We start from the raw sequence: 12130 nt of genomic DNA on the forward strand, positions 1-12130 counted from the left end.
CCATCATCTACAGTGCTTTGCTCATCCAATCTGAAACTTGAAAGCCAGACCAGAGAAGCTTTTGAACATCCAGCATGGGCGGGTGCCCATTTAATCCGTTCAGAAAGTTGAGGCAGGTTTCAGGAAAGGAAAGAGCTCAGCCAACTCTTCTTTCCTAGCACTGCCCAAAAGGGTAATGCAAACTGTCAACCAAGGAAGAAAGAAGACATTGCAAAAAAGAAGAAGTTGCACTGCACAGCCAGAAGTTTCACCTACTCGTATGTGGGAGCCAACTTGGGTGGCAGTTACTATTGGGCGCTGTGCAGTCCGGTAGGGCGTGAAAGACTGAACCAGTAACAGGCAAAATTGTTACTCCAGACACAACACAAGTAGCAACTTACACTGAGCAGCTAAGGCACAGTATTATCTAAAGTCACCCAACTGCAAAGCATTTTTTTCTTTTCATATTTGTGGTAAAGATTATACAATCGCAATGAGATTTTTAAAATAATCATTACTTTAGGGTTTTTTATTACATAATTATTAATATAAACATATAAAATATTAAAAAAAATTAAATAATCACTACCTCTTCTTATTTACACTGAAATGTTAACACTGAATGTTAACACTGAATGTATTGGTTAAGTTGTGATAATCACTACAAAAATATTCACAAGTCTTCTCCTTTTGAAAAGTTTTAACTCGCATCTGAATTTTATACAAAAAAAGCACTTTAAGCAACAATAAAGGTGACTTTTTTGCAAAGACAAATGCATCCATGACCAACATTGAAACAACTGAGGCCCAGAAACAGCAGCTTTAGCAAAACGAGTCCTAGAGAAGCTGGTATGCAGAACAAAGTGTTTGCTGGTGATGCATGAGCATATTTGTGTGTGCACATGTGTGCACGAGTAAGAGAGAAAACACATTAACATAAGCAGATAAAATGAGACTGCACTGGAGGGGTATAAGATAACTCTCAAGTCATTACTTAAAATTTACAGTTTGCTCAGACTTTTTAAAATGGCAATAATGAGTCACATACTGTTAATGTAAATCTATCTACCACAGAATTTAAAAATACACTTATTGCATTACAGGGGTTGGGAGATATAGAGAGAAAGAAAGTGTATTAGAAAGTTATTGAGTTATCTGTGCAATCAGCACAAAGTGTTTAAGGAAAAGCTTATGAGGAAAAAAAAGGTTTAAAACTCACTCTTATGGTTTCAGATGCAAAATGTCCTTCATTAATCATCTGGTTTCCAGTCTCATCCAGTTTAACAATAGCCCCTGAATTGGCCTGCACCTCAGCTTCAAAGGCTTGGTGCTTCTGCAGCTTCCCCTGCAAGCAGAACACCAAAGAATGTGACTGAGATTTGGTGCACAGCCCTCCTCCACATTTCTCATCCTCCACATTTCTCATCATCAAGATTTTTACTGAACATGCATAAAACACACTACTGACAAACAAACAGTAAAAGAGTACTTTTGAAATCACAGCTGTGCCACACGTTTCACAAGAAGATTCAAACATCACAATTTTACTTATTTCATTGCTGTGTTTGCTCTTATACACCAGAGTGCTCAAATATCTGAGAACCCATCAGCTAGTTCCACACACATACACCCCAAATTATTTTCTACAAGTATCTTTTTTGTGGAAATTATGAGTTAATTCACATTTATTTTAAAAATGTCCAACAAATTCTACAATTAAACAAAGCTGGGTTTGTCCTACATTGCAACAATGATTTAGCATCTAATGGTGATTTAGCATCTAATCCATTATTATAAATATCCCAATTATATCAGCAAGAAAATCAAGCTTTTGAAGAACACTTCCCAAAGCTGTGAGGATTTGCATGCATCTTTCTTCACCACTCTCAGATCAAGTTGCATTTATGTCTTTGCTCTGTCAATCCCAGTTGTCCCGGTACGCCCTAACATTAACAGTGCAGGAAGCACAAAATGGCAGTAGGACTTGCCTGTAAATTGCTTGGGTCTTTGTAATTTTCATCAGATGCTATCTGCAGTTTCTCTTGGATCCATTTTTCAAGCTCGTCTGCATCACGCTGGAAAAACTGGAATCGATAGGAATCTTCAAGTTTTTGGCGCCTTAGAGAAGAGAGCTCCTTGAACCTGTGGTAACGGTCCAGAACTTGCTGACGCCTCTCTTGGATATCTTCTGCTGTTTCCAACACTTTTACTCCACTCGGATCCATTTTCTGAAAGCCAAAAAAACAAAAACATTTTGTTTGTATTATAAAATAATGGTTGGGTAGGAAGGGATCCATGAAAGGAAAGCCTGGGCATGTGGTTTACTTACAGTCTTACTCCGTGTGTGCAGGTATGTACATAAAATATTAGACATATAAATAAATAAATGCACACTTGTAGCAGAAAATAGTGAGAAAAGAATATTTACAAAGACAATTAAAATGTTTTGGAAAAATGTGGCTGCAGTCACATAAAGGCCATGTGATCTCAAACTATAGCATGCAAGTGTCTAATGCAGGTGCTAAATAAGTGTTTCTGTGCAAATAAATATGTAGATATACAGACATGTCTCATGTACAACATACACAATTTAGAAACATTTTATTTAAGAAATATTACTGTTCCTTAAAGAACATCTAACTGGTCCACATAAATACATATATATAGGTATCTATATTATGCATACATATACACACATCCATCTGAGTGTGTGACACAGCTCTTCTCTGTTCTCTTAGACAACTGAAAAGTTACAAACCCACCCTGCTGCTCCCTACAAAGCCTTTCAAGAGCCAACAGAGGCTCATAGTGCTTCACAGATCTGACCTTAGACAAGTCAGTCAAGGAGCATTTTGTATACCTACCAACCTTCTCTGTCCACTTCAGCTGAAAACCTTTGTATATTGCTTTATATACTAAATTCTGTTACCAAGACAGAAAAGAGCTGACCACTATTATATCTCCTTTCTATTACAGTTGGATAAACTTTGCTTTTTTAAAGTCTAGGAACTGAAAATTAATTTGATTTTTGAAAAGAGATCTGTGCCTTAGAACAGAACTGTAACACAAATTTAGAAGGCACTATCATTATTGTTATTGGAGTTTGGATTTTTTTTTTTTTGGTAACACACTGCATATTAGGAAGCTGTTGAAACAAAGACTCTTGCTTGAAAAATATGCAATTAATGTCTTGATGCACAAGTGTTTACATGTATAGATCTCCTAATGCTATTACTGTAAATTCTGTAAGCATCAAGCTAAATGTACTTCCCATCAATCCTATCGGAAATAGGGAAGAAACCCAGTCTACAACTGCACACTAAAAGACACGGGCAATCACTTGAAATACATCATTAAGTATTAAACTGTTATCAGTCATTAGTCACATGCTTTCATTAGACATGTATCTTGCATAATTGCATGACAGACTCTACAGGTTGGAGAGAGATCTATGCAGCCATGTTTTCTGTTTGGTTTCCAAGCACTTGTAAAAGGGACCATCTGACAGAAAGGAACATATGGGGGCGAATTCACACATTCCTGAGCTCTCTTCCAACAGTCCCACCCTGCGGGAGGACAGCCATTCCAGCAGCAGTTGTTACTCCCGTGAACTCTGAGCCCCAACTGCATTGCGGCAGCTGAAGGAAGGAAAGAAAATTCAGCTTTGCTTTCCCTTCCAGGCCTGGGCATTTCACTCATTATTGTCAAGAGAGGACAAGGGAAAAAAAGCAAACTAAACAACCAGTCTTTCCAGGTTTTATCCAGCAGTGGTACCAAAGGTTCCACTTGTTTAGTGCATCTGAGTACTGAAAGATCAAAACTCTGCATGTAACTTGAGCTCAGCTACAGATGTTTCCCTGAGAAAGCAGCTGGCTTTTCCTCAGCACTGTTTCAAACAGCTTTTTTTCCTCCAGAAGAGAAAGTTATTGCTAAAAACTTCCTTTCCTGTGCTGACACACTGTATTTGAATCCTGACAACACTTCTTTTAAACTGAATTGTGTTAGGGAACAACGAAGTAGCAGTGAGTCTAAATGCACAGCACTACTGGAGCCTGTTCCTCCTCTTGTTCTGGGTATGAGCATTGCTGAGAGAAAATTAAATCTTAGTTAGACTTTGGAACCCTGAATAGTCTTTTGCTGCCAACTTGTATTTCAGTATTGGATATAACCCCCATGACCAAGCAATTTTAAATAACTTTGAATGATTAAAAGGTTTACATTATTAAAATTATTAAATTATTAATTTTTTTTAAGTATTAGCCTTTTGAAAAAACAAACAAATAGGACCTGTAATTTAGCCTAGTAGCTGGTTTGCCTCTCACCACACAAGTCATGCAATCTGGCTCATCTTTTTGCTGGAATTTGTTAAAAGAAAGGCTCCTTTTATAACTACAGTAAGTCCAGCTAGTCAATTGTAAAAGAAGTGCTTTGGTCTAGCAATAATAGACTGTTCTTTCCTGCAGCAGATCAGCTGACGTCAGCAAGTCTGTGCTCTGCCAGAGCACGCTCAGCAGTCACTGGGGAGCTCTGAACTCAAAAGTCACCGATGCTGCAGGGTGATGCAGTCTACCTCCGGTGTTTGCATGCTCCAACTGCAGCATCCCCCCCGAATACAAAGCAGCTCTCCAAGATGTTGCTAAAACCTTCCTGGTTCAGCTGCAACCTTCGAAGTGCACTTCTCCGCTCCATGCAAGAGAACCTCTGACAAGAAGTTATGCTTTATGTTTTTAACGAAAAAAAAAAAAAAAAAAAAAAAGCTGACTTTGGGATGTAGACAAATGCCCAGCCCGACCCCAGATAAACAGCCCCGTCCCTGGTGCTGTTTAGAGACAACGTTCCCTACGTAGCTGCTGCCGCCGCCTGCACCGACCCTGATAAGGTCTGGCAGGGAGAACCTGGGGCAGAGGGAACCTTCCAGGAGGTGCTGGCAGGAGGAACAGCCCTGGCCAGCTGCTGTCCAAAGCTTGGCACAGCCCAAATGTGCCCAAACCAGCAGATCCCAACTGTTCTGAAGGAATTTCACTTTAAGACTAAATTCCAGTAACCACTCAACAGCTTATGTCTGAAAAACCCAAAAAAACAACAAATGGGTCTTTGCACTGTATCACTGTGGTGGTATTCAATAATTAAAAACAAAAGAGCCAACAAAAAAGTAGCCCATTTAGGACAAAACCACCCCAAAATAAACTTATGACTTTCATCCTTCAACCTGAAATAATTATCCTTCCCTATCCCCATACAAGTTTTACAAAAAGATACACTAAAATTTGCTTGGGAATATACAACTGCAGATATTTATAGACACCGCAGTGCCACAACTCTGATGTCAGCAACATCACTGAAGTTTGGGAAACAGCAGCAGGGAGGTGGGTTAAACAGGAATTACAGTGGTGCCACCAGGGCAGACACCCATCAGAGCTGTCAGCATTTTTCTTACCAAAACACATTTCCAGGGATTTAAAAACTCCAGTGTAAAACACATTCAGTGCTATACAGATTTTAGTGTATTTTTAAAAACAGTTACACAAAGCTGAAAGAATTAAACTCCTTTGCCCGAAAAAGCAACCAGATGTCAGTATATAAAGATCACTATCTTAAGATGTAGTTAAAAAATTACTTTCTCTTCAGACATAGTAAAATAATTACTTTGTCTTTAAACAAGTCCTGATGTGTGTTACCTTCCAGCCCAAGCTGTTCTATGAATCCATGAGACATTCAGCACAAGGGAACCTAGCAGTAACCTGGAATAGTTGTTCTTTCCCTGTCAAAACACTCCCTGTTGCTCAGGTACAAACACATTACCAGCTTGATGCTTTTTTTTTGTTTGTTTTTGAATTGTCAAAAGAACATTTAGCTGATATTGGCTACTCTCTCCTACCTCCCTCTCGGGGGACAGGAATGTATTGCTGATCTTTCTAAGCAAAAAAATCTGAGTTCTAATCTAGGATGTGAGAATAACCTTCAAAGGAAAGGACAAAGGGAAAAAAAGAAACATTGTATGCTTTTCCGACTTTCATTTCTCCCATTTATAACTTCCTCAAAACGCTAGGGAAGAAGTAAGCCACTAAATAAGTCACTAGCACAAAAACATCACAGCTGCTTAATTTGGTGCTAAGTCAGTATGTACTAGTACTGCAGATAAATAAAAAGAGAATCCTTCTGAAAAGTATGCACAGCTCTGGCTCCTGCTCCTGTGAAGGGAACTGTAAGAGCATATTGTGTTACAGAGAAGTAACTGAAAGATGTCCTATCACATAGGCTATGCTAGAAATGTAAAACACTATTGAGTCAAAATTTATGCCCAGTCCTTTGGTCTGCTTTGAATTTAAATCCACAAAAAAAGAGAAAATTTAAGGGTGGACTATGTGCAGCAGAAACCTGTGTCCCAATATTCCTGGTTTCAGTTAAGGAAGGTTATCTGCAGCCTCAAACCTCTATGAATTCCAAACCAGAGAATCAAGTCAGGTGCTGCAGATGTGTTGTAGCCACTTCTTAATGCCATAGACTCATACAGATTCACTGCAGCACAGGTAAAAATCAGACAAGCTCCAAAATTTAAGTAGGTATTACAGGGACAAAAGACACTACAGCATTAAAAGGGAAAAAGAAAGGTAAATTATGTTTGAACTAAAGCAGGCTGCAAAGCTGGTGATTTAGGCTGATTAGAGGGTCTGTGCACAGCCTTAACTGTTCACTTTTCAAGTACAGAAGATACAATTAAAGAACTGCTAATTTCTAGGCATTTAGTTTTAAATGTTTAATTCCACTGTACAAATAAGAGCAGTTGAACTGCCTATGTGAATATGATGCTTTTAAGTATAAGGGGTTTTATTTCCCTTTCCCTTTCAGTTGTTTTTAATATCACCACAGACCTTTCATAAAACTATGCAGGGCTGGCAAGGACTGCACTCTGCTGAGACTCCTGAGAAAGCAAATTACCTTGACTGCATTGCAGAAATGCAGAGTTTCCAAGTAATGTGATATTAGGTAATTAACCTTAGCATTTTCCATCCCCAATTGTAATCTTTTAATTGCCATTTTAATTGCAGTATACACATCTAACATTACTACAATTTCTAAATAAAATCTAGTTCCTTGTGTTACTCAGCTGAAGTTTGGTCTAAAACATTCTATTTACTTTACCACCACTGAATGCAAAATGACATGGATGTATAAACAGTTACACTACAATACAAGGATTTTAAATTCATGCAAGTGGATGGAACAGGAATCAAAGCCCAGTTCAAAAGCATAACTTTCTACAATGTAAATCTTTGTCATGGTTGCCTTTCAGATGCCGTAAGTAAAAAAGATACTGCTCACGTATTTTTTAAACCAAAAATCTCTCAGAAAATTAATCTATATCAAAACCCCAACACACTGAACTGCAACAATTATAAAATGTCCACACATCATGCATCACAGACAGAAATTAGGAAATTCAAAGTATTAAGGAAAGGCAGATCAGACTTGACAGTGAAGTACAAATAAAGCACCTGCTATATAGAACAAACTCTCAAACAAATGTTTTTTTTGTGTCAAACAGGTAATAGCAATAAAGGCAGGCAAGTATGGCGATGACATTTCATGCATTATGTAAAAATACCTGGACTTTGACTTTACGAAACGATGACAACATGATGGAGGAATGTAGAGTCTAAAAGGGAGGGGGAAATCAAGATAACGTTCAACTAATGACTAGAACAAGGATATTACTTAGTTTTTGTTTTTTTCTAAATACATATTCTGTCACAGTACACACTTCATACTTCCCTTTTCGTTCCTAGACACATAAAATTTGGCACTATTGTTACACAAGCTATTGCAAGCAAGAGACCTCTCCATGCAAGAAAAAGGTTACAGATATTAACAGGAAAACTTAATTAATTTGGTATGTATTAACATTTCCAGTTAGTTTTAAAAAACCCGAACAAACTACCATAATCTGAAGGTCCAAACAGAAAGTAAAGGAAATTATCTGGACTTGGCAAATGACACTTCTTGCTACAGCGTAATCAAGCGAAGTGGCTTAATTTAAAGACAAACTCAGTACAAAGATTCTGAATGTAAGTATCTGCAAGGATTTTTACTTTCAATTACCACAGTAAAAATCCCAGACTAATAGCAGCTGCAACAGAAGGTATTTTTTGAGAAGGCCAATTATGCAGCTGTTAAGCGTCCCTAACCCACTGAATTTTCACCCAGAAATTTCCTTGCCTCCCCTAACCTCACACTTTCCCCATCAGCACGCTGCAATCCCTGGAGCAGTTGATGGAGAACTGCAGCTGTGTGTCTTTGTTCCCGATGGAGCCAGTGCACATCTCTCCTGCATTTGCAGGGCTCAGTGTTTGAGCTGCAGCAGGGAGAAGGCAGCTCGGCACTCCATGAGAGCCGCGGTCAGCCAGGGGAGCACAGCGCTTGGCAATCTCCATCAGCAGCATCTGCAGCCTGCTCCACCCCGTTTTGCTGCTGCCTACACTCCAGGGACAAATGGAAAAAACAAACTCCCACACTACACTAACACACAGCAGAGAAAAGGAAGGAATTCATTTTATTTCCTCCAGTAGAGGGGAAGCGATTCGCTGGCCCCCAAAAGCAATGTATTTCTGGATAAAACAATTACAACCTCATAGGTACACTAAGTAGACAAAAATAAGGCAGCAAAGACACTATTGTGCTATTTGCACTAGATTACTAAGGTTAGCTATAAATGTAATAGTAAAGAAACAGGAATTTCATACCGAGAGTATGATCCTGCTTCAAGAGATTTAAGGCTTTTCCTACCTGCCACACAAGAAAGAAATATATTTAAAAAAGCTTAAAAGAAAGTCTTTGACATTTGACATTTTCATTACTGTTGCTACCTCTTTTTTTGTTATTAAGAAAGCCCAATCACATATGTTTGCTAACTTCATTAACTCTGGATCTCACCCAAGCCTAACATCTAAATCTCATTTTAAAATAAAGTTTCTGTTTCAATCTGATCAATACTGATTTTTTTTTTTGCTCACTGAGAATGGAAACAAATTACTTCTTGTGAACAATGTAACCTGCTATCTTGGTTCAAGCATTTTCCAGTTTAACAATTCCATTGCTACAGTTACAGTGCCTGCACCCAATGCAGCAGAAAGCATCCCATTTTCCATCTTTTGTTATTTTCTCTGCACAATTTATACATAAGGACAAACAAATATTTAATGGAATAATTCATTGCTAGTTGCATTTAAATGCATAAAAATCACACATTGTGATTTATATTTGTTTTGAACAAGTCTGAATCCCTGACCAAGGCCTTTCAGTGAACAGTCATTGGAATCTTCTGGCACATCATTGAAAGCAAAATGCCAAAATAAAATGCTTTTGCTTTTTTTCTTTTTGTTTCCAGAAAGATACAGAACCATTTCAGGCTGAGTTGTTCTTCCCCTCTCCTAATGTGTTCATTCGCCATCTCGAGACAAATGTTCTTCAGAACCTATTTAAATATGTATGAAAAACTGCTCAATAGTCACGTACATTTTAGACTGGAACACATAGCTGACAGAATAGCTACCAAAAATCCTAAACAGTCAACATGAACCTGCTGAAAAAATGTAATTATAATCACTTATGATTTTTTAAAATATCAGAACAAATGATTATGCCATCGATATGTATTTATGATCTAGCAATATATTCATTTCACTGTAACCACATAAGGTGTATGTGGGCAATGGATTGAGCAAAACTTGCCCGTCATTACTTCGATTTTTTTTTTTTTTTCTTCAGAAAAAGTTAATCAGGGGAGGAACAAACCCCCGATTCTTTTATGAAGGAACCCATAGTGCTTGACCTATATACCAGAATGACACATATTACGATAGGCACACAGGTTGGGAAAATTTCTTTTACATGTCTTCCTGCTTGGCTGGACAACTCCGTTGTGCAATCTATTTCTGTGTCCGGCATTTCACGGAGATAACTATCTCCTTCAAGACAGGGTTCTCAAGCCATCACTGAACACCCAGCCCCTCGATCGCTCCCCTCGTCTTCTCTCCTCTCAAACAGACTTTGCTGCATCTCCTGACCTTGGGTAGGGCTGTGCTGGTGGAGCTGAGGGAAGCCATTGCTGTGCAGTGAATCCCCTCTGCCGGGTTACCGCACAGCGCCGGGTTGTGTCTCCCACCTCCCGGGATTTCTCCTCAGGGAGGGCCGGCAGGGTTTTACCACAAACCTTACCGGGCAGAGACGAAGGAAAAGGCGTGCAAGGCGGGGGGCTTCTCGCTGTCACTGTTATTTATCCCCCCGCCTGTTTATCCCCTCCCCAGGGCTCTGAATGAAATTCCTGCCGCGGGTCGAGGCTGCCCAGGGCGGATCCCGCCGCTCCCTGCCCGCCTGCCCTTTATCCTCGCCGCGCCCGGGGTTGCTCCCTCACCCTTCCCTCCCCTCCCCCGATGGCCCAGGAGAGACCCCCGGGTACCGCCGCGGCCCAGCTCTGGGGTTAAAAAAAAACAACCAACCAAAAAAAAAAAGACCCTAAAAAAAACCCCACCACCATGGCAACAGCGGCCGCCGCTGGGGAGGGCGAGAGCGAGGGGCAGCTGAGGCGCCCCGGGGAGGCAGCGTTGGCCGCAGAGCGGCGGCCTCAGCCTCCCCCGCGGCTGAGGGGAGCGCGCACCCCTACACCTGTCCCCGCAGCAGCGGAAGGCAGAAGGGGGGGCTGTGTGAGGTGGGGAATCTCTCTCTCTACCCGCGAGGGGTGGGGGAGTGGGGTGAAGGCGGGATACGGCGTCCCCCCGCCCGCCGCCTCACCGGGTCGGTGCGCAGGTCTCCGCCGCCAGCTCCGCGCCCTCCGCCACGGACGCCTCACGCCGCCTGCGCCCGCCCTTTTATAAGGCGGCCCGGAGGTGACGTAAGCGCCGCAGAACGGTCTCCCGGCCAGCGGAAAGTGCCGAAGGGCTTCGGAAAGACTCGGGATGAACGGAAGGGCCCCACCCACCCGAGCCTAGCAGGCGAAAGGCGGCAGGAGCGCATGTGCAAAGAACCGGAGTAAGCCGAGTAGCTCCGGAAAATATCGAGCGGTGCCGGAAAATACCGAGCGATGACGGAAAAAGCCGAGAGGCGCGGCGCTTGTTGCCCCTCAGGCGTGGCGGGGCTCGGGGCTGTGGCCACGGCCCCACCGCCCTGCACCGGGCAGCCTCCAACACGAAAAAAAATACAAAAATCACGTTGGGAACCCGTTAAAATGCCCGTGCAGCACGGCGGCAGCGGGGGCTTCAGCCCCCGTCTCTTCAGCCAGGGTCAGGTTGGGCTCTTGCAAGCTGGAGGTGCTGCAGCAGCAGAGGATGTGTGGCAGGTGACAGGATTTGATTCACTGTGCCAGCCTCAAAGCAGCAGCCTTAGTTAAATTATTAAAAATAGGTATAGGTAAGGCTGTCTTTTTGAAGCCTGGCAAGGACAGAGCATCAAAAGGCCACAAAAGCCTGCCAGGAGACATCTAATTTTGAAAAGCAGATGCATAAATTCAAAAGAAAATGAGACTTCAGGAAAAACGAGATGTTTCAAATAGAGATAGCAAAGACATCCTGCTCTCCCATTTAATTTTTTTTTTTGTTACTGAGAGGCTTGATAAGGCAGCAAAAACTTCATGAGATCAAAGTAGTGAGTGGGTTTGAGTGATTTTTGAGTTAATAACACATTCTTTTTAAAAAAAGTACTTAAATGGAAAAAACACACTTGCAGTGACATTGCATCGCAAGCCGTGGGACTGCCTGGAACTATTGTCTCTAAGGAAGAGTATGAGTCACAGCAATTTTAATCCATCTCATTGTGAATGCAGTGTTTTCATATCCACCATGCTCTCTTTAGTCCTGTTTGATATAAATAACACATGCATAAGGACCTGATGTGCACTGCATCTTTGTGACACCAAATGGCTAACATTCAAACAAAAAGCAGAACTGTGTAATACAAGTCAATCACCAGCTCAAGTAGCAGATATAACCTTAAGCTATTATCTAAAAAAATAAAAAAAGGATAATTGCTGTTTTCAAGTACGCTCATTACTCAATTAGAAAGTCTTAGTAGTGTTTTTATAAGAGCATGTAAATATCTGGGTGCTCTTTACTGAAGCAGGATACCATGTTTATTATCTATTAATGTATTATTACATATT

General features: G+C 41.0%; 1 protein-coding gene across 14 annotated transcripts in view; it reads right to left on the reverse strand.

The window, feature by feature from the left end:
• Nucleotides 1–10856, reverse strand: part of SPTAN1 (spectrin alpha, non-erythrocytic 1) — a 47293-nt gene extending 36437 nt beyond the window's left edge. For 5 of the 14 annotated variants that reach the window (XM_071765739.1, XM_071765736.1, XM_071765734.1 and 2 more), the window contains exons 1-5: nt 10768–10834; nt 7586–7636; nt 1968–2207; nt 1199–1324; nt 256–324 (exon numbers count right to left, since the gene is read on the reverse strand). In XM_071765739.1, the coding sequence (XP_071621840.1) occupies nt 256–324; nt 1199–1324; nt 1968–2207; nt 7586–7618 (468 nt within the window). In that variant the 5' untranslated portion in view covers nt 7619–7636; nt 10768–10834. Of the gene's footprint in view, nt 1–255; nt 325–1198; nt 1325–1967; nt 2208–7585; nt 7637–10767 lie in introns of all 14 variants that reach the window. The other 9 variants (XM_071765747.1, XM_071765746.1, XM_071765744.1 and 6 more) reach the window with 4 other exon arrangements.
• Nucleotides 10857–12130: the final 1274 nt, after the last annotated feature.

This window comes from Heliangelus exortis, chromosome 22 (assembly GCF_036169615.1).
Source record: "Heliangelus exortis chromosome 22, bHelExo1.hap1, whole genome shotgun sequence".
NCBI lineage: Eukaryota > Metazoa > Chordata > Aves > Apodiformes > Trochilidae > Heliangelus > Heliangelus exortis.